The sequence below is a fragment of the Ricinus communis genome, chromosome 6 (genome assembly GCF_019578655.1).
Source record: "Ricinus communis isolate WT05 ecotype wild-type chromosome 6, ASM1957865v1, whole genome shotgun sequence".
Lineage (NCBI taxonomy): Eukaryota > Viridiplantae > Streptophyta > Magnoliopsida > Malpighiales > Euphorbiaceae > Ricinus > Ricinus communis.
Window position 1 is genome coordinate 16,869,702 of NC_063261.1, and position 20,251 is coordinate 16,889,952.

Sequence of the window (20,251 nt, forward strand, 5' to 3'; positions counted from 1 at the left end):
TATGTCATATCATTGAAATAGAACATATATGCAACATTTTATGAAAACCTAATAAATCATTAACTAAAAAGTAAATAAATTTAAAATAATATACTGTAAATATAATTTTCATTTTCATTTTCTAAATAAGATTACGAAATAATCTATAAATATTAAGGTTTAACTAATTATGTGGCTAAAGAATTTTATATTTTTTCAGTTCATTATTATTTTTTTTATTTTCGTTAATCTCTAATACAATAATAAAATAAATAAATTTTATTTTTTATTAATTTTTAATATATTTATAATCAAAAATTTTATTTTTATTATTTTTAAATATAGTCGGAACGAAGCAAATCTCATCTTTTATTAAGAATAAGTTTTGGAATTTGAATTTCATTAAAAAAAAAAAAATTCCTATTCACTAAAAAGAAGTGAAAGTGTTAGTTAATAGAGACAATAATTAAAATGGAAAATTATTTTTTATTTATTTAAAAAGTTATATATCTGAAATGGAAAGTGTTTCTTAGACTTGTACAAAATCATTTGAAGAGAAACCAACTATTTAGGTATGCATCCACTAATCTAATAATGCCAATGATTACCTCAATTTAGTTCTAGTATCATAGTGTTTCCTCTTTTTTGTTGGCAATAGAAAATGCTATCATTATGTTATTAATTGAAATAGTTAGTTCTTAGTGATATCTAAAAAGATAAGTTCTTCTAAAAAAAAGTATCATAATTATTTATTAATTTTATCAAAATGCTTTATGCAAGATATTTTTTGTAAATAAATTATTGTTTTTTAATTCATAATAAGTCAATGAAACATAAACTAAAAGGAATTTTTTTTAAAATTTCTATATTGATTAAGAAAATGATAATAAATCTAGTACTAACGAGAGAATTTAAACTTAATATATGAGCAAAGTAATACTATTATAATAACATATATTAATATAAACTGGTTTTAAAATAGAGTTGGACAACCGAATTTAGAGTATAGTTAGATATTATTTAATTTTGAAGTTATATAAATTAACACTTGTCGGCTAGTTTAAATGGTAAATATATTTAATTTTAAAAAATTTTAAATTTTAGATTCAAATTATTATTTTTGAACTAAATGAATTTTTATTTTTATGGTCAGTAAAAATAAAATAACTAATTTATTCTAATGACCCTTGTATGAATAAAGTAAATATTATAAAAACGACAATAAACTCTATAATTGTTAATTTCTTTTCTAAATTTGAATTAGTGCAAGAATAATTCAAAAAAAGTAATTATTACATTAAAAAAGACAAAGAAAATGGGGGCAAACCGATAACAGTTTCACAAAAAAGTAGTCGAGGTAATTTCATTTTTTAAATAGAAAGAGTACAGAATTTTCAATCTTGAAGTAAAAAAAGAAAAAACATATGACCCCAAACATTTGGAACTATGTAGTTTAACAAAGAAGTCTGTGCGTAAGGGAAGGCTATTTGGTTCCATCAGACACCAAACGTTAAAAAAAAAAAAAAAAAAAAAGCATCCATTTCAAATAAATTTGGTTGCGTCATTATTACTTACAATATTACTTTCGTTTCTCAAAATTTTTAAATTTTTTTCTGTTCTTTTTTGATTCCGATTTGAATCTCATTTCTCCAGATCCGATCTTAGGGTTTCTCTTCTTCTCCTTCTGGATCCTTACTGAATTCTCTTTTGCTTTTGAATCTGCAAATCAATTTAGACAATTGAGAAAAAAAAATGGAAGCGATCGAAGAATTAACGCAGCTATCGGAATCAATGAGGCAAGCGAGCGCGTTGCTTGCCGATGAAGATATTGACGAAACGACGACGTCTTCTTCTTCCTCTTCCTCCTCGTCTAGACGATCGTCTACTTTTCTGAATGTTGTTGCTCTTGGCAATGTTGTAAGTTTTTTATCTTAATATTTAATAATGTGTTTTATGTGTAGCGATTTGCAATTAGGGATTTAGTTAGATCTTTGGATCTATTAGGTTTTTTTTTTTTCTTTCAAATGATTTTGGTGATTAATGTGTTGAAAGTAGTTCTGAATTTTAAAGGCGTGTTTGGATTTGAGACAATTGGTAAAAGCTAGAAATGTAGAGAGAGAGATTTGGAATGAGGATCACTGAAGCAAACGGAAGACCAAAAACAATATACAAGCAAGTGATGCTAAATGTTTTCTTTTTAAAATGTATTTGATTTAATTCATTAGAGATCCTTTATAAATCTACATTCAATTTTTGGACTTGTTTTAGTTCTGAGTGGCTGGTTTTTAAAATAGGATTAAATGAATAATACATTTGTGTTGTTTGATATTTGGGAAGATGGGATTAGTAGTACATTCCTATAATTGATGGCTGTATGTATGTGTACACTGTCTCTTTATGTAGATGGATTTGGTTGCTTGTTGTTTTGACTTGATCTAATAGAATGAAATAATTTATGTGGAGAAGATGCTTGCTATAAGCTATAAGGAAGTGGGGGATGGAGAATGGGTTACTTTGTGAAAACTGCTTAGTTTGAACTATGCAATTGGGATGAGCGAATGCCAATATGAGGATTTTTGTTTTTTGGATTCCATTGCTAACATTTACATGAAATGGTGAGGGGCAACTCTGTGAAATAAAAAACAATGAATGGAATATGAAGGGAAAATGAAGACTTCTGGAATATTGCACTTGTGATGCTTTTTTAATTTTTGATTTCTCTCTCATGGGAGTTTTTATGCATATTTACATGTCAATGCTTTAAGACGTTTTAATATTTTTTTTACTTTTGCCAATTTTTTGGGCAGGGTGCCGGTAAATCTGCTGTCTTGAATAGTCTTATTGGACATCCTGTTTTGGTAAGTTGACTTAATTCTTGCTTTTCCATTCCGTCGGAATTTTTTTTTGTTTTGATTTAAGGATTTATGCTGAGAAAATGTTTCTTTTATTGGTTTGATTTGTTTATGGAAGCCAACCGGTGAGAATGGTGCAACTCGGGCTCCAATAAGTATTGATTTGAACAGAGATGGTTCGTTAAGTACCAAGTCAATCATTTTACAGATTGACAATAAATCTCAGCAGGTTTCTGCAAGTAAGGCATCTCATCATATTATTTTTGTGTTTATACTTTATGTTATTGCCTTAAAGGCGCTTCATCTTACATGATTGATGTATACGTGATCGAAATATGCTACTTTATCTGTGGATCAGTTTTGTGATGTTTCTGATTGCTGTTGGTCTTTTTATTGGGATACATTAGGTGCTCTTCGGCATTCTCTACAGGATAGGCTAAGCAAGGGTTCGTCAGGAAGGAGTCGTGATGAAATTTATTTGAAACTTCGAACTAGCACAGGTTGGCCTTTGTCTTATCTATTGGTTATTTTTAACTGATCTAACTGTTAAATGAGTTTTCTAATTGAAGAAGAAAACAATGGAACACATGCAAATGGCATCACCCATATTATTTATGAAATTTCCTGTAAGTAATTTTTAAGCTTTATTATAAAAGGAAAATCTTCATATAATTGTTACCAAAATGGTAGATTCACATCTACTGATAATGCAGACTCACTGTTCTGCAGGACTTTAGTAATATTGGTGTGCTTCTTTTCAGTATATCGACAGTCAATTTTATAATATCTACGTCTAGCTTGTATCAATGATATAAATGATGCTTTGCCTGCTATAAACCAGGTCATGATATGGAAAGACTTTAGGTTGAATTTCATCCATGAAACTAGAATAATTTGAAGCTGGCTCTTCAAAGGTTGAATGAGGATGGTGGTGAGACATGAGGGCCCTTGCTGCTCTTGGTGATGATCTGCTTATAGTGCACACACACAGTGATAAGAAAAGCTGTACATCTGCATACACATAATTGGACTATTAGAATTGCATAAAGATTAAATTTGTCAATGGAGATAATTGGAGGATTACTAATATTGTTCTTCACAATCATAAAGCTCACTTGCAAATGAATTCTCATGTTTCATATGCGTATAGAACAAGCCTGAAAGGGGAGAGTTTGTTCGAGGACACTCTAATCCAATTAATTTTATAGCTTTGAGTTGAAGAATTTGTTTGCAGACATTACATTTCTGACCATGTAAAATGTCATACGTTAAAATACATGCACGAAATATCTAGTGCATTTGTTTGCAAAATTTCTAATTACTGACAATGTAATTTCTTCAGCTCCACCATTAAAATTGATCGACCTGCCAGGATTAGATCAAAGAATCATGGATGACTCACTGGTGAGTGTCTGATGGTCTTCTTCATGTTTTAGTTCAAAGTTCTTGTTGATTCTGAAGATGCTGTTTCAGTCGCATAGCAAGGTGTTAGGTGTATACTTCAGATTTTAAGATGCTCTTTTTTGAAACTCTCTCTCTCTCTATCTATCTATCTATCTATCTATATATATGTATAACATTATATTTGTTCATTTAGTTGGAAGATCTTCCGATTGTTTATTTTGTTTTTCTTCTCAGATCAGTGAATATGTTGAACTCTCTCTCTCTCTCTCTCTCTCTCTCTCTCTCTCTCTCTATCTATCTATCTATCGATCTATCTATCTATATATATATATATAATATTATATTTGTTCATTTAGTTGGAAGATCTTCCGATTGTTTATTTTGTTTTTCTTCTCAGATCAGTGAATATGTTGAACACAATGATGCTATTTTGCTGGTTGTAGTACCTGCTGTTCAGGCACCGGAAATCTCATCATGCAAAGCCCTTAGAATTGCAAAGGAATATGATGCAGAAAGTGGGTTCCTTGTTCAGCTTGTATCTTATGTTTTTTATTGAGAAAGAAATTAAATTTTATTTTCTTTAGATTTTTGGATGTCATCTGGGTTTGGCTTTTGGATATAATTTTTTTATACATGTTTTTATTGTGTTAATTTTATTGTTTCTCTTATTTAGGTACTAGAACAATTGGTGTTATTAGTAAGATTGATCAAGCAGCTACAGAGTCAAAAGCTCTTGCTGCTGTTCAGGCACTTCTCCTGAACCAGGGACCGCCAAAAACATCTGATATTCCATGGGTTGCATTGATTGGCCAATCTGTAGCTATAGCTTCCGCACAGTCAGGAAGTGCTTCATCTGAGAATTCTTTAGAGACAGCTTGGCGTGCTGAGAGTGAAAGTCTTAAATCCATACTGACTGGAGCCCCCCAAAGCAAGCTTGGGAGAGTAGCTTTGGTGGAAGCTCTGGCTGGTCAGATTCGTAATCGGATGAAACTCAGGCTTCCCAATCTTCTTTCTGGGTAATGTATCTTCGTCCTGCTGCTATTTCATCACTTTTTATTAGGACACTTTTCTGTAGAGAATGATTACAATGTTATGTATCAATAGATAATTGTTAGAATAGGTTAGGGGTTGTTCTGTACCATAGATTTGACGTCTAATGCTGTCCTTCATTAACAAAACTGCAGGCTTCAGGGGAAATCTCAAATAGTTCAGGATGAACTAGTGAGACTTGGTGAGCAAATGGTTAGTAGTTCTGAAGGGACAAGAGCTTTAGCTTTGGAGCTCTGCCGTGAGTTTGAGGATAAATTCCTTCAGCATCTTGCTGGTGGTGAAGTAAGTAATTTTATTTAAAAGTAGTTACAATGCACTAGAGAAACTGTTAACAATCTCTACATACTAGACAACTCTAACATGTTTTATGAGGAAATTGGTTTTTGAATGGCTGGTGTTAGTCTGTGGTTTTCTTTGATCTTCTATATACTGTTCCTGCTATGCATTTCTACAATATTAGATCACCAATTTTAGCATGACCTACATATGCTTGAAAACTCACAACATATTAGGCAGTCTTCGTGCTTAAAATGAATCTGTGAGATCAACAAGAATGATGGATGTGATTACTGACTTAACAGAATATGACATGCATCTTAACCTGCCTAGCGATGTGATTGTACATTAGTCTAGTGGTGAAAATTTATTCTATTATGATCCAAAATAGCCCATAAGAAATATTTATCAGCTCCTGTTTAGTACTGCTCTATTTCCCACTGGGCTAGAGTAGGATGCCCAATTTGACAATTGACTGCTTTTTTACTTTCTTTGCCGTTAAGTTTGACACGATATTCCGCTGTAAGATTATTATGGCATTTCAACACATTTATTTGCAGGGTAATGGCTGGAAGGTTGTTGCAAGTTTTGAGGGAAATTTTCCAAACAGAATCAAGCAGCTTCCTTTAGACAGGCATTTTGACATGAACAATGTCAAAAGGGTACAATTGCACTGTAGATTGGTTATATTTTTTCTTTAATATGATATTTATAGGTTATTTTATATGGTACTTTCATGACATCAGATTGTCCTAGAAGCGGATGGTTACCAACCTTATCTTATATCACCGGAGAAAGGGTTAAGGTCCTTAATAAAAGGTGTCCTAGAGCTGGCAAAGGAGCCTGCACGTCTATGTGTGGATGAGGTACTTTTCTATATGGGCTGGGAGGTTATATACTTGCAATTCTTAGAGACTTTTTTATCTCTCCTAGATTATGGAACAAATTATTATTTACTATGGCATATAGATTCAACGCAGTATTGGTAAAGAATGGGAAATCATTATTCCAATATGATACATGTGTACCTATTAGGGCATTTGTGCACTCAAGTTGTGTTCTTGTCTAAATAAGGTTGAACAATTGTCTTCTATTACCTGTATCAACCGTCGACTGCTATAAATCATTTGGCCAAATGCAGATATCTGATAGGTTCTTGTTAATGTTTGCTGCTTAGCTAATCTGAATGTTTAATGCTGGGATGGATCTTCATCTCTTTAACCCAAATGTTGGTATTTACAAAACTAGGTGCATCGTGTATTGGTGGATCTAGTGTCTGCTTCGGCAAATTCCACTCCTGGTCTTGGAAGATATGCTCCCTTTAAGAGAGAGGTACTACTCCCTCCTTCATAGTTATGCTCTTTGCATAGAGTATTTCCTAGTCTATAATTACGCATCTCAGTTGCTATTTTTGGATCAGCTTGTGGCAATTGCAACTGGTGCACTTGATGGATTTAAGAACGAAGCTAAGAAAATGGTGGTTGCTCTAGTCGATATGGAGCGTGCATTTGTTCCACCCCAACATTTCATCCGATTGGTGCAGAGGCGGTAAATGTGGATAAAAATTTGAAATCTGGTTTCTGAATTCCTGGCATTTTAGGCAAATATCTGCTCTATTGTTGAAGTTCAGCTTAGACTCCTTATAATTGCCTGTTCTGGCATCTATTCAGCAACTAAGTTTGTTTTCTTGTTTCTGTTATTATTGATTAGTTAATAATCAGCAAATATATAGTATTCTGTTTTGTTTTGTTTGCTATCAACAGGCTCTTGGAAATATGTATGTAGAGTAGTTTATTTTATTTAATTGTCTCGAAAGCTGGTGTCTTATCAAGCGAATGGTTTAAGGTTATCTAAGTTCACATTTGTTGTTGTGCTGTATTGTGTGGCAAGTAGGCATCTAGTGACTTTACATCTTTTTTGAAAAATGTGACCCAAAATCGTGCGGAATGGAGAAACAGAGTGATCTTAACTAGCTGGGAGCTAAGGCTTAACTGAGTTGAGTTGTGTGTGGCAGCCAGAATGAAAATGTGAGATCAGAAAGCGGAACATTTTACAATTTCAGTTGACCAGACAGTTCATAAAACATTTACAGGAACATATTTGGTTTAAAAGCTCTAGTGAGAAGGAATTGTGCATAGACTAATCATGATATGCTATCTTGAACATGCATTTTGCTTCCAATGCTAAGCACTATTTTCTCTTGTATAGTCAATGCTGGTCCTCTAGAACTGTTTCAGAAGAATGTGGAAATCATAATATCTTCTAATGATTATTAAAGGCCTTTCATTGCCTGCATATATTTCCACATTATGTATGAATAGGTTACTGTTGGGTCCAAAGACCTTTATCTTCAGTCTTCTCTACGAATTGTTTGATTTTTTTTTTTCTACTAAAATGATTTTTGTCTCCAGAGTGCTTTAGTTTGTTGTTTACCAGTTTGTATGGTTTTCAATTTCCTTTTTCTGACCTTTTCCTTCAATCTTTAACAGAATGGATAGGCAGCGCCGTGAGGAAGAGATAAAAAACAAATCCTCTAAGAAGGCAAATGAAGCAGAGCAATCCATACTAAATAGGGTGAGAACTTATTTACTATATTTAGGTTATAATGGTTGCTCGCAGTTGCAGTATCTTACATGTTATCTGTGTTAATCATTAAGTGTCTTCTTCTTTCAGGCAACTAGTCCTCAGACAGGAGCCCCACCATCTGGAGGAAGCTTGAAATCAATGAAGGAGAAATCTGATAAAGATTCACAAGAGGGACCAGCCTTGAAAACAGCTGGGGCTGGTGGTGAGATAACAGCAGGTTTGTGCTCACACTTTCTGAATATTAGCATTTAGACGATATTAAAAACATGTCCTATTTGGATACTGAAGTGGTATGATGTGCTTCATCTGCTTCTGCAATGGTGCATAAATACAAGCACTAATAATTTGCTTGCTTTACTTTCCTTTTGGTGATTTATGAAGATTCCCGTGTCAATAATTATATGTATGAAACAGCTGCCCAACTTGTCTCAGCTATTGGATCCCGTGGTAGTATTAATTTCTAATACAATTGCCTAGAATAAAAGTTGAACTGAGCTTGAAAACTCATACTTTATACGTCTATTATGATTGCGCTCAGAGGTCAATAATCCATAATCTGTCCTTTCCTTCTAATCTATGTATGCTATGAACTAGCACTTATACTCTTTTAATTATGCTTGGTGCATCTTGTCCCTTCTTTTTTCTTTTGGTGGAGCTGTTTTTCTTCTTTCTTATTTGGTGTCTCTTTGTTGTGTATTTTATTAATTGGAATGTTATATCTTGAGCTCTTTTGATTTATCCTTATCCAAAAATTTCTCTGGTTGACTTGGGCTCTTGTGGTAGTACCTTTTATTCTTCTCCTTTTCTTCTCCCTCTAAACTTTAAATTCTTTTATGAGTGTGATACATCAACGTAAAAGGACATGCAATTCATGGTCCTAATTGATTCTACGCTGTATTTGCAGGATTTTTGTTGAAGAAAAGTGGAAAGACAAATGGTTGGAGTAGACGGTGGTTTGTATTGAATGAAAAAAGTGGCAAGGTTTGTTAGTAGATAGCACATTGGCTCAACTTATAATTAAAATATATCTTTTTGGTCTACGGCGTTGAAATGGTATTTTGCCAAGCTGGATGCTGCATTGACTTGGAACTGTTGAATGTTCTAATTCGCTTTAGTATGCACACACGCACATAAACATATATATAAAGCTGGCGGGTGCTTGGACTTGACACGTTCTCACTTGGCACATTTTGCCAAAATGCCAATTTAAGTATTCAAGTGGTTAAAAGGTCATTGTGCTATGTGGCAAAGCATGTAAAGTTCAGGTGCTTGCGGATGCATTAGGGTGATATATATTTATATATGAGATTACCATTGACATCTGAAATTATCAAATTATCTCAGTATTTTGTGACTATTTGGGATTGTGCGATGAAAAGAAAGCTAGACTTCACTGTTCCCTTTACTTTGAATATGCTTTTTTGAATCATTGTCATCATTTTGTTGGTACTTAAACCTCTCTTTTGGTTGGCATGATATCTAACAATATTTAACTTATTTTGCAGCTTGGTTACACCAAAAAGCAGGAAGAAAGACATTTTCGTGGTGTCATTTCTTTGGAGGTACGAACCTGAACAGGACAAGGAAAATACTGATTGACCATTGAAAGAGAAAAGTTCCCATGAAATGCAAATACAATAACTTAATCTGAAATTAAGATCCTTTGGGTGAAAGGTGGATTGCTTTTAATTAGTTCTTTTATCTTGAGTAGAATAAGTTTTACAAGAAGACTCGTAATGCCGTTTTATGGTTAAACTTGGCAAGGATTGTCAATATTCTCCTTAAAATAAAACTAGATTTTTAGAAACTGGATGGTACATGTTATCCAAAGAAGTGGTCATATAGACAATTTGATTGTCAACTACTGAATAACTCTGGAAAAACTCAGCTCATAAGGAACGTCAAGGACAGAAGAAAATTAAGATGGAGAGAACAATACAGTTGAAAATCTTGTGCTGACTTGACTTGATAAGAAAATAAAATGGGTTAATTGAGAGAGCTGGTGCTGATGCAGGACGTGTTCTAAACAAGATTAAAATCTAGTCATGTTTCCCTATTTTTATTTCAATCGTTAGGCAGTGTAGTTAATATTCCAATTTTTCATAGTTTATATATGTTAAATCTGTTCCGGAAGTTGTATAACAGGAAAAGATAATGCTTTTGGTATTTTATTGCTCTTGTTCTACTGTTCTTGATATTGACCAAGCCTAAGTTAATGCTCATATCAACATAATTTCTTTCCCTGTATGCCAATGTCTGTTTATACAAATCAGGAATGCAATATTGAGGAACCTTCTGATGATGATGAGACCTCATCAAAAAGTTCCAAGGATAAAAAGTCAAATGGACCAGATAAAGGAGCCAATCTTGTTTTTAAGATAAGTAGTAGGGTTCCGTATAAGACTGTCTTAAAAGGTATTAGTGTTTATCATTGGATTTGCTCCCCATCTTGTTTAGATTTGTAGTCTTTCCCACTTTCCCCATATGCCAATTGATTATCCAATTTTCTTTTTGCAGCTCACAGCACTGTTGTGTTAAAAGCTGAGAGTATGGCCGATAAGGTTGAGTGGCTAAACAAGCTGAGAAGTGTCATCCAGTCTAAAGGAGGTCAAGTGGTGGGTGAATCTGGTCTTCCCATGCGTCACAGTCATTCTGATGGTTCGCTTGTGAGTTATTCCCTGCAGTTCTGTTTGTCCATTTTTTTTCCCAAGTAAATACCATAATGACAGCTATATTTTAGCCTAACAAGAAGGGAAGTTTAACATGTGTCTTGCCATTTTTCTCTTGTAGGATACAATGAGTAGAAGACCTGCAGACCCTGAAGAAGAGCTCCGGTGGATGTCCCAAGAAGTGCGTGGTTATGTTGAAGCTGTTCTTAACAGCCTTGCTGCCAATGTCCCAAAGGTAGTTCATTTTCTATCACCAATAATAAGTCTGGTTATCATTTGGCTATATTTCTCATATAGTTGTCTGATAATTTAGTTCTTTTCTGGTTGAGCAGGCAGTTGTTCTTTGCCAAGTAGAGAAAGCCAGGGAAGACATGCTTAATCAGCTTTATAGTTCTATTAGGTTAGTAGTGTTTCTTCTCCTAGTGAATGACAAACGCAAACATTTCATCCCATCCTTTAGTCAAAGTGAGGTTGTTCTGCCCACAGAATGTCATGTAATTTAAAATTTTTACTCTAGGATTTTTATTTTGTTTCTGTTTTTCTGAATTTTTAATAATGATCATCATGCTTATGCTTGGGTGGTGGTAGTGCCCAAAGCACTGCTAGGATTGAAGAGCTGCTCCAGGAGGACCAAAATGTAAAGCGTAAGAGAGAGCTTTATCAGAAGCAGTCCTCTCTTCTTTCAAAACTGGTAAGGCAACTTAGCATCCATGATAATCGAGCAGCAGCTGCATCAAGCTGGTCCAATGATAGTGCAGCAGGTAATGCTAGCTAGCTATAAGTATTGCAATTAACCTAGTTTTTGTATTTTTGTGTTCTTGATGTGCCATACGCAAAATGTACAGAAAGTAGCCCAAGAACAAGTGGAGCATCATCAGGGGATGACTGGAGGACTGCATTTGATGCTGGAGCTAATGGACGCGCCGACCCATATAGGTCTCACAGTCGGCGGAACAGTGATCCATCTCAAAATGGTGATGCAAACAGCAGTCGCCGCACACCAACTCGGATGCCACCAGCACCACCACCATCCGGCTCATCCTATAGATATTAGATGAAGTTTGATACCGATTGATCATTCATGTATTCTTGTTGGGTGGTTCGTTGATCCCACTCGAGATGGAGCATTTCTCGAGCTCACATCATGTTAAATTAGGCTTGCAGGAGTGTTATAGGTTTGTAGATATATATTGCAGTTACAAGTGCTTGATCGTGAGATGTATTATCATCTTGTTCATCAAAATCTTTTCCCATATTCCCTTGTCATTGGGTGGGTGGGTGGGATGAGGCCATCTCTTCCCAGTTTTTGTTTTCATTCAGATACTACAATTGTATTTCTAATATTGAACATCAGTAGAAAAGTAATTTTTTTATCTTACGGCTTTTGTCTCGAAGCTGGTTAGAGTAAACCTTCAGCATATCATTTTATGCATGGAAAAACTGAATGGTCCATTTTTTGTGCATTTGTAATCGATTAAATGACACTTACGTTTGTGTATTATTTTGTTAGGAACATTTGTTTCAAGCTCAGAGCCCCCTGCAGAAGGCCTATTTTATTCTTAATGAGTAAAATTAAAAGAGGTGGACAGAACTGATAGCATCTACAACGTTCATAATCCATTTGATCAGACTTTTTTTTTTAAATGGCACACTTGTTGAGAATAGTTTACTAATTAGGTATGTGCAAAAGATGTTCTTGTAAATATATACAATGTGAAAGCAGAAATTCACAGATCACATGCAAGTCAATGCTGTGGAATTCAATGTATACCCTCCTTAAAGGGACCAGAATCATGTATTAGCTTCATTACTAGCTGAACCTGCAATGGAGGAGTCAGCGATCAGAAAGGCAAAACAAAGTGAAGAAACAAACACTTATGCTAGAAAGAATAAAGTAAATTTTCTAGTTCTCAATCCGCGTGGAAAGATAGACAGGTACAATGATAATTCTTGAGGTATCGAGAAAGACGTGAGGTCAGGTATGTTTCTAACCAGTATCCCCCATGGCACTCAGCTAAGACTTTAGCAGAAGGAAATTCCTATTCCCAGTAGAAATGAGTATGTTACAGTTTAAGCTTAAAACTTTGCATGAAAAGAGTCAGTGAAAGATAATTACAAGAATAAATTGCCTCATGTATCGAGCAGCAAAAATAAGAATCTCTAAATGCAGGATTATACTATGCTAAAGCAGAAGCTCTAACAAAATTCATTAAGGAAAAATGAGATTATTGGAAAGGGAATACGAATCTAAAAGGCTGCAGCATGTACGTTAGTACCTGAGATGATTCTCGCACAAGAAACTCTCCTATTGCTTTTCTGAAAGCTTCATCGATAAGGTAATGGCAGCTATAAGTTGTCACAGGTAGATAACCGCGCTGAATTTTATGCTCACCTTGAGCTCCTGCTTCAACTGTGCTCAAATTAAGTTCAATGGCAGCTTCAATTGCCTGTATATGAAGAATGGGTTTAGATAAGATGACGATTTGTGCAATTCCACAAACTATTAACTTTTAGTGTGAGTTGCTATACATCAATGTCAAATAAATTCTGGAGAAGAATTCCATTACTGGTTTGAGAAAATGCTGCTGTCTTTGGTTAGGAATGTCTTATGGGTGGGAGGAGGGTGGCTGTGTTGTGAGGTTAAGTAGATTGGGGTTGGACAGAGAAAGAGAGAACTGTTCCAAATTTATTTGCAGTGCACTTGATAGGAGAAAGATGATCAATATAGCTAATACACTAAAGCACCTGACCCACATAAAGTTGCAAATATGGTCTATTGTATATATAATATATCTAGAAACTTAAATCCACTTCTAATATGACATGTCAACATGTCATCTTTAAAGACCATTCTATCATAGTCCATAACATATAACAGTGTGCAGAGTCAACAATGCAAGAATGCTTTTCCCCAATTATTTTCTCCTAATATAAGAGAATAGCAAAAACAAAAGAAAAGAAACTCGAGGAATCAGGTCCGAACCTGGTAATAGCATGCTTCAAAATGCAAGCTAGGATAATAGGCTCTTGGATGACATCCCCATAGACGCCCGAACAAGGCGTCTCCACCAATAATGTTAAGAGCTCCTGCTACAAGTTCATCCCCTTCTTCAGCAACGACAAGCAATACTTGATCTCCCATCTTTGATCCCATGATGTGAAAGAAATCTCTTGTGAGATAAGGAGTGCCCCACCTATGGAATATATACCACAGCAACATGGTGTGAGACTACAAAATCCAACAATTTGATTGCTTGTATTTACATAAAAGCACATATCAATTCTGATTGAAAGCAAGAGAAGAGGTAGATGGTAGGGATCAACTTATTATCAGTGGTATTCTTGTAGAAGTTGTAGAAGGAATCCCAATGTCTAGCCTGCCATGAACAGGGAAAAAATCAATGTGAGAAGTGCAGCTATTTTAGCCTCCAAGTGTCAAAGCAGAAATCAAGCACCAAATGGTCCAACTTTATATTGTCTAAAAATACGATAATTCCTTCCAAAACGACCCAATTTTTAACTGCTTGAATACAATGCAGTTTTTTAGCCATAGGAGAAATTTTGACAGAAGTTATAACAGTCCCCTACCCAAGCCAAAGCTGCTCTTGGTGGACCTGCTCAATTTTCTAACCCAGGGTTAGGCATATAAAGTTGCATATGATGCAAATAATAATTTCTGGCTAGCCATTGTTATCCCTTTGCATCTCTCTAATTTAGGTATTGTGAAAGTGAAAGTAAAAACAGGCCAATGCACTCCTACAATCATCTGTGAAACACATGTTACAACATGCGCAAACAATCCAATATATGCTCATGATCCAGATCTATCATGATGCAATCACCAATTCCAAGAGACACCAAAACCCACCTGATAATATCATGTGAGCACTATAACCATCCAATGCAATTTTACAAGTTTAAAAGAAGTTGACCATATATATGCAAATCTAAAGTATTAACAAAAATTATTAAAAGATCAAAGATTATAAAACAACATAATGATCAATAATTAACGTCAATTACAAATTCAAATCATCAAGTACCTTTATTTCATCACCCTGGAGCCGCTTCATAGTTAAGTTTTGTCCTGAAATCTGTGCATTTTAGAAGATTTACTCAGAAAGTAGTCAAACACAGCCAATAAGACAACCGGCTAATAGGCCAGAAAGAGGGAGTCCAAATTTCTTTGTTAACAAAAACATTTAGACTGGAATCACTATTAAGAGTGTGTTCAAGCATGCAGATCCAACTAACAGTAACCTTGTTATGACCTAGCCCTTAATGCACATGCAAAGAAAAAAAGAAAAGAAGCTAGTCCGCATCAACTCTTATTCTCTTCTTTTCCTCTACTCGAGGCAAGTCATTTTGTGCCAATTGCTATCCATCATATGCATCTGGCCAGTCAGATTATGCAAGTTTATCCGATAAGATTTTGTATGGCACTTGAGGATATTAATAATGTTGAAGTAGTAAAAGATTATGGTGGAATAATGCCATTCTTTATAAATTTCTTTCTCGAATTAATATTCAGAAACAATATGCAGCATTAAGTTGGCCCATGTTTTGATTATGTAGAATGCCACTTAGAGCCAATATTTGTAAGTGCACACTCTGTTCTCAAATTCAAGCCAAGCTAGAAATCTCTCATTCAATTGGTTCTTGACAACGCCATATACATGTAAAATAATCCATGCAATATTTAGATAATTTAAGTTGATTATGTGATTTCCCAAAATTTTCTGTGATTATCAATTCCTTGTTGTAACACATATGACTGTCTCTCAGACTTAGATCTTAGAAAATCTTAACTGGAAGATATCTATGTTGATTTCCTTAGGTCAGAACAAAGACTCTGCATAAATGCCACATTGCCATTTTTCTTGAAGGAGAACGAATGAAGAAATAGAAAGTTTTCCCTGAAAAATATTTGCATACATGTGGATGTTTAACATTATAAGCGACCTACAGTACATTAGCAAAAGATGAATCAATTATACTGAGACCCAACTGGTATGTGATCTGCAAGGAGGTGATGCACACATCCTAGTTCAAACTTATGCAAGAAGTGGTCTGCATGAGAAAGAAAAGAGATGCACCTTTTTCCGCTCTTGACGAATATTTTTCCTTTTACTTTGCTTCATATCCATCAAGAACTCATCAAAACTGCAACATATTAGAGATTTAATAGCATTATATGTTAATGAATTCAACAGGAAAGAATTAATGTATTTAAGCATGAATAGCTTAAGTGATTAAAAAATAACAGAGGAACACCAAATAACATATAAAAGACACTTTGCTTTCTTCATAAGTAACTATCATACTCCTGATGATATATTATCTAGACCAACTCAGCAGTTTTTTTAAAGATAATAGACTTAAGATACACATTTATTTGGAAAATTGGATTGATTCTGCAGATGGAAAACCTTGGTGAAAACTGGTTGTCTTAAAGCATGCTGAAAAATATATTCTACATATCAGACAAAGCTTAAGCAAATCCAAGAATTATTTGCTTACTTTAGAAGAGCATGTGAAGAACTCAGCATTGCAGTTTAACATAGAAGAAGCAAAGTGATGTGTTGGAATGAATCATATGAATAACAAAATAGCTTATGCTTCACTTACTTCTTATAATTACGATTTTTCCAATGGTACTGCATTCCTATCCTCTGTAGGAATCCTTCTTCCTTCAGTTTGTGCCACTCTTTCTCTGAGGGAAAGGTAATGTGTAATGATGATACCTGGGCCTTGAAAATGGCATAAACCCATTTTAATACAGAAGAACATCACAATTTAAAAAACAAAACTGATTTTTGGGTTTCACATTAAATGAAAGAGCAGTTCAAAAGTGCTAAATATGTGATCCCAACAGAACAGACTGGTTACTTCCTCTGAAAGAAACTGTAACTGATACAGGATTCAACTGAGAGTAACACCAATATAGCAACGCAGATACCATCTAAATCCAGAGATAATAAACCATTGCATTTTATGAAAAAAGAATTGAATAAGCAGACAAAACATATGAAAGTGAATTAACATGAAATTTAACCTTATTAGTAACAAATTTAACCTCCTTCAAGATCTTTTTACCCTCAACCCCAAGATTGTGCTTAATAAAAAAGAAAAAAGAGAAGAAAATAAAGGCTTCCCTTATTATCACAAAACATTACAGGAATTCACTTATTATCACCAGCATAATAAAAGCATTCAGGAAAGCTACAATACTGTGATTTGTCCATTACCTTCACTGCGAGATTCTTCAGGGCAGAAACTATAATGTCAAAAACTTGATCTCTAAATGAGGTATTTCGGACTAAAATCCTAGGACCAGTTACTGGAGTGAACGGTACACAGCATTGGAACTTTGGATAATATCTTGATCCAAAGCCGTAATAGGCATCAGCCCAAGAATGATCAAAAACAAATTCACCATATGAATGGCTGCACATGCAAACTAAAACAGATGAGATGTCGCCTCATATTAAAAGAGCTCGGATGGAAGCTCTAAAAGATTTATAAAAGCCATAAGAATTTTGTGTGTACAACATAGACAATAACGAACCTCTTAAGATAGAGTGGCACGACACCTAAAATATTATCATATTCATCCTTAGCAACAATGTGGCTGGGCATCCATCCGGTTTCCTGAATCAGTTCAAATGAACAATAGGATATAAGTGGAACTTACAAGCTTCTTCATGTTATTTTTATAGCTGCATATCACGCAATGAAATAACCCTAAAGCCAGATAATTTCTCAGCAATGAACAAAATTTTAAGGCTTCAAAGTTATTCATTGTCATCTAGCCCACTGCTGAGAATGATCAGGTGTAAAATAAACTTATTTGCAGCCCTATAGACTCATTCAAATATTAGACAAGTGATCCCTATCTTAAGTAAGACAGTAATGTTTTCCTTAGAATCAGACCTAATCTAGAAACGAAAACCAAGAAGCAAACTAACAAGCATTTATGCTATTCTTATCACGTCCAAATAACAGATAAACCAACAGCTAATGACATGAAACTTTGAGAAGTGGGCTTTAAGCAACAATGCTTAACCTTCACTGCGCAGCCCGACTCTTCTAAGCTTGAAAGAAAACCATGGGAAAGAAATGGATTCAGTTTTTCAGGGCCTGTAGCATCCATATAGCAGGCATCCCAATCATTTGGCGAGACCTCAGAGATGGAAGAAATCACAGAAATTGATATCGTTTTTGGTATCACTTGGTTTTCTGAGCCTCCCTGAACTTAAAACCACAAGCTGGAATAAGCTATTAAACACAAAGGGGCAAGACAACAAGAAGTCATAGTTAATGCGGGACTATCAAATGCAAACACCTCTGAGCCTGACCCTGTTAAAGTGAATTCCTCTACTGAAAAATCTGATACTCTTGGCTGAGCAGACTTCTTTGAACCCCAGAATAATGCACTAATTTTGCGCACCTGGAATGAATTACTGACTCTTTGTCTGGATGGTGATTTTCCCTACAATTACAAGAACCAAATGATAGCTTTAATAAACCACAAGAGCACATATATGACCACACTCAAGGAGGGGAGAGAGAGAGAATGAAAGAAAAATAATAATCTTATGCTATATTGGACAACAATATTCTTATTTAATTTGTGAATGCAGAACAAAATCAAGATATACCATGCACATTGGCATCATCTTCTTAGAGAGGATCTAAGTCTATCATGCTTAAATAAGTCAACCAAACCATCGGACATCTCATAGAAAGAGTAAATCAAGAAGCAGCTTAAATCTCCAAATCAAAATAACTTCAATCATGTAATAGGCTATCTTGTTAATTATGAGGCAGTTCTCAATCTCATTTTAAGTATACAAATAAATAACGTAGATAATCAGCTCTTCAAGAGAACAAGTCAATGAAAAGGACATTCAGGTCAGGAGCACTCTGACAAAATAAAACTTAGTTGATTCTCTTATTCAAGGATTTAGTTCACCTCATTACTAAAATTCACTGAACAAGCTGAAGAAATCAATGTATCATCACTGCACAAAGTTAAGGATCTACAAATGGAAGTATATGAGGTTTTTGTGGTCTCTCCTTGACATAAGAGCATGTATCATGCACTACAACATCTCTAACAATTTTCTACACTATACTCAAAACAGAGGCAGGACCTAGAAGCTACAAATCAAGGATGTTAATCTTTGGTGCTTGAAAACTAAGCAACTGTATAGTGTTTGCAGAGGTATAAGGACTTAATGGATCGAGATCATACTAGAAGTTCCAGGTAACCTTTTTCCCCAAACAATCAGAAAAAGCAGTAGTACCCAAAACTAGTCCTTCGGTGGAAATGAAGCAAAATAATCACTCCTTTAAGACTATACACAACCATGTCAAGACATGCAATCATGCAAGAAAATATACCTCAAATTGCTGAAATGAGCTTACTTGTATAATCCAATTAAAAAGAACATTTTTATTCGCTTCATTACAAAAAGACTCAATATTGACAGAACAGCAAATACCCAGAACTAAAATCTCATCTTTGGGCGAAATCTTACAAGAAAAAATTGAACTAAAATATGAACTCAAATAACAGAAATGCATAACCAATTCTACAGATATACCCAATATTTCTTTTTTCAAAAGAAGAAAAAAAGAGCTTACAGAGAGAGATGGGAACTGGCCGAGAAATGGCGAAGGCTTGCAGTAGTTCACTACTGCTGCCATGGCCACACACTGTCAGCTACTAATTTGATTATTTTAATTGCTGCTTTCTTAACGCCAAACCAATGCCAAGCAAAAAATAACGAGAAAAGAAAAAATTTAATCATAGAAACACAAAAACAATGTTAAAATAACATGCCACGTTGCAAGTAATGGCCCAGATATTCTTTTGAAACTTTATTTATATTTTTGTGATTTAAAATTTAGAATTTAAAATGTTAATTACTCTTAATTATTATATGTAATTTTGTCAAAGAGGAAAGAGGATTGCAATGGACCCAATCTTACTATTGGAATTGTAATTGTAATTTGTAACTAGTTTGTGATCCTCCCCCCAAGATGACTTTCTTTAGAAGAAAACCTTATCAATTAAACTTATAAGGATAATTATATTTGTAGTCACTGAGCTTGTCTGAAATAATAAAATTAAATTTTCAAAATTAATAATTTAGTATAGTAATTTCTTAAGAAATAATAAAACAATATTATTAACAGTTAATTTTTAAATTTATATATATATATATATATATATATATATATATATGAGAAAGCAAAAATTATTAAACACAATAAAAGTTAAAGTGAATTCATTATTGATATAACTTAAAAGGTAAATTTTTATTTTTATATAACTCTCTTTTTAATATCTATTAATTATTAATTTAGTAGTCCTAATTTTTAATTTTTAATTTATAAATCATAATACTCATCATATATACTATCAAA

General features: G+C 34.1%; 2 protein-coding genes across 4 annotated transcripts; one reads left to right on the top strand and one right to left on the bottom strand.

Moving 5' to 3' along the window:
• The first annotated feature begins 1,423 nt into the window (after window positions 1–1,423).
• On the top strand, window positions 1,424–12,561 carry LOC8262589 (dynamin-2A). Of its 2 annotated transcripts, XR_001535865.3 has the most exons (23): window positions 1,424–1,896; window positions 2,787–2,837; window positions 2,950–3,070; window positions 3,239–3,331; window positions 4,174–4,235; window positions 4,633–4,750; window positions 4,909–5,251; window positions 5,420–5,567; window positions 6,122–6,223; window positions 6,308–6,427; window positions 6,810–6,893; window positions 6,982–7,109; window positions 8,051–8,135; window positions 8,235–8,364; window positions 9,052–9,128; window positions 9,653–9,709; window positions 10,421–10,562; window positions 10,665–10,813; window positions 10,938–11,051; window positions 11,149–11,216; window positions 11,405–11,577; window positions 11,662–11,991; window positions 12,327–12,561. XR_001535865.3 is itself a non-coding variant. In XM_002527811.4 (22 exons), the coding sequence occupies exons 1-22, from the start codon at window positions 1,732–1,734 to the stop codon at window positions 11,868–11,870; spliced, it is 2,739 nt and encodes a 912-aa protein (XP_002527857.2). In that variant the 5' UTR covers window positions 1,424–1,731; the 3' UTR covers window positions 11,871–12,189. The 2 variants fall into 2 exon arrangements, 1 of the variants encoding a protein (XP_002527857.2); XM_002527811.4 differs by lacking the exon at window positions 12,327–12,561 and having other exon boundaries at window positions 11,662–12,189.
• LOC8262588 lies at window positions 12,412–19,619 on the bottom strand. Of its 2 annotated transcripts, XM_015724567.3 has the most exons (12): window positions 19,466–19,619; window positions 18,162–18,308; window positions 17,883–18,065; window positions 17,385–17,467; window positions 17,065–17,263; window positions 16,445–16,566; window positions 15,913–15,979; window positions 14,860–14,910; window positions 14,141–14,193; window positions 13,800–14,010; window positions 13,093–13,263; window positions 12,412–12,636 (listed from the first exon to the last, which is right to left on the bottom strand). In XM_015724567.3, exons 1-12 carry the CDS (start codon window positions 19,526–19,528, stop codon window positions 12,577–12,579), a joined length of 1,410 nt encoding a protein of 469 aa, XP_015580053.1. In that variant the 5' UTR covers window positions 19,529–19,619; the 3' UTR covers window positions 12,412–12,576. The 2 variants fall into 2 exon arrangements, with proteins under 2 accessions (XP_015580053.1, XP_048231511.1); XM_048375554.1 differs by lacking the exon at window positions 19,466–19,619 and having other exon boundaries at window positions 18,175–18,306.
• Between the last annotated feature and the right edge of the window lie 632 nt (window positions 19,620–20,251).